Raw genomic sequence first — 1,207 nt, 5'->3', positions numbered from 1 at the left:
TTCACCATTTAATATCATATACACTACATACTCAAATTCTCAATCTTGCACAGCACATTAACAGAGTTACTAGGAAAACCGGACTACGACGACCAAGATGTTACAGAGTGCACAAGAATTCGGACCGGGAGAGCCAAGATCTAGGAGTGGTTTTCTTTAGGAAACAAGTCTACCAAAAACAACGTGGGAATAGAAGTAATTTAAAATATTCAAGACATAGTAAATGCACGACCGACTCCAAATTGCCATTTAGTATGCTTGGTATTAATAGGATATAAAAACCACCCCAGCCATGGAATGTTGAGCTGACACCCAAGACAATCAAAGCCTCCCACATTCAATATCCCACCATTTCCTGGTTGTACCAAAAAATAAACAACCAGCAAATGATTTCACCTCTTAAAAAAAAAGCATTTACACTTAAAAAATGGGATGAGGTGGGATTCCCTCCTTCTTAAAAATGTTTCTAGAGCTACTAAAAAACTTGCATTTACAAAATAGTTGGTAAAAATATTCCTCTGGATTGTACAAGAAGGGCGACAGGGACCACTGATAAGACACGGTTTATGGTATTAATCAGACTTGGCTTCTTTCTCTCCTGCTTCATCGGAGGCTGGACTCTCCTCATTTTTAGTTTCTCCGTTTTCTGCAGGTAAGTCTTCTTTCGTTTCTTGGTTAGCCACTTCAGCCTGTTTTCCCTTTGCTCCCCTTTTCCCCTTTGTTTGCACTTTTTTGTCTGAAGACTTATCAGCTGACAACCTCGCCGACCTCCTCTTGGGCTTCTCTTTCGACGCCCCCTCGGCGGGGCTGACCTTCCTCTTGGGCATCGTGGTGGCGGGGCGGGCGCGTGTCGGGTGCCTGCAGGCCGCGGCGCGCCGAGACCCTTCGCGAAGCTGGGCTGCCTGGCCGCTACTGCTCCTCCCGCCGCCCGAGCTGCTGCCAAGATTTATTTATCAATTTTTAGAGAGCAAGAAAGAATCTCAGGCAGACTCCCCACTGAGCATGGAGCCCGACATGGGGCTGGATCCCACAACTCCGAGATCATGACCTGAGCCGAAATCAAGAGTGAGAGGCTCAACCGACTGAGCCACCCAGGTACCCCAATCATAAGCATTGTTTTAGAGGAAAATGGAATGACAGCCAATAATTATGGCCTCAGCAGAGCTAAGGAACGGTGTGGTGGCAACAGCAGCTGGAGATACAAATA

The 1,207-nt window shown here is 46.3% G+C and overlaps 1 protein-coding gene across 1 annotated transcript; it reads right to left on the bottom strand.

Annotated features, from left to right (window-relative positions):
• Positions 1-363: 363 nt before the first annotated feature.
• On the bottom strand, positions 364-827 carry LOC113930769 (non-histone chromosomal protein HMG-14-like). The gene has a single exon (XM_035725577.1). It carries the CDS (start codon positions 825-827, stop codon positions 573-575), a length of 255 nt encoding a protein of 84 aa, XP_035581470.1. The 3' UTR covers positions 364-572.
• Positions 828-1,207: the final 380 nt, after the last annotated feature.

This window comes from Zalophus californianus, chromosome X (assembly GCF_009762305.2).
Source record: "Zalophus californianus isolate mZalCal1 chromosome X, mZalCal1.pri.v2, whole genome shotgun sequence".
Classification (NCBI taxonomy): domain Eukaryota; kingdom Metazoa; phylum Chordata; class Mammalia; order Carnivora; family Otariidae; genus Zalophus; species Zalophus californianus.
This window is presented reverse-complemented; position numbering and strand designations above follow the sequence as displayed.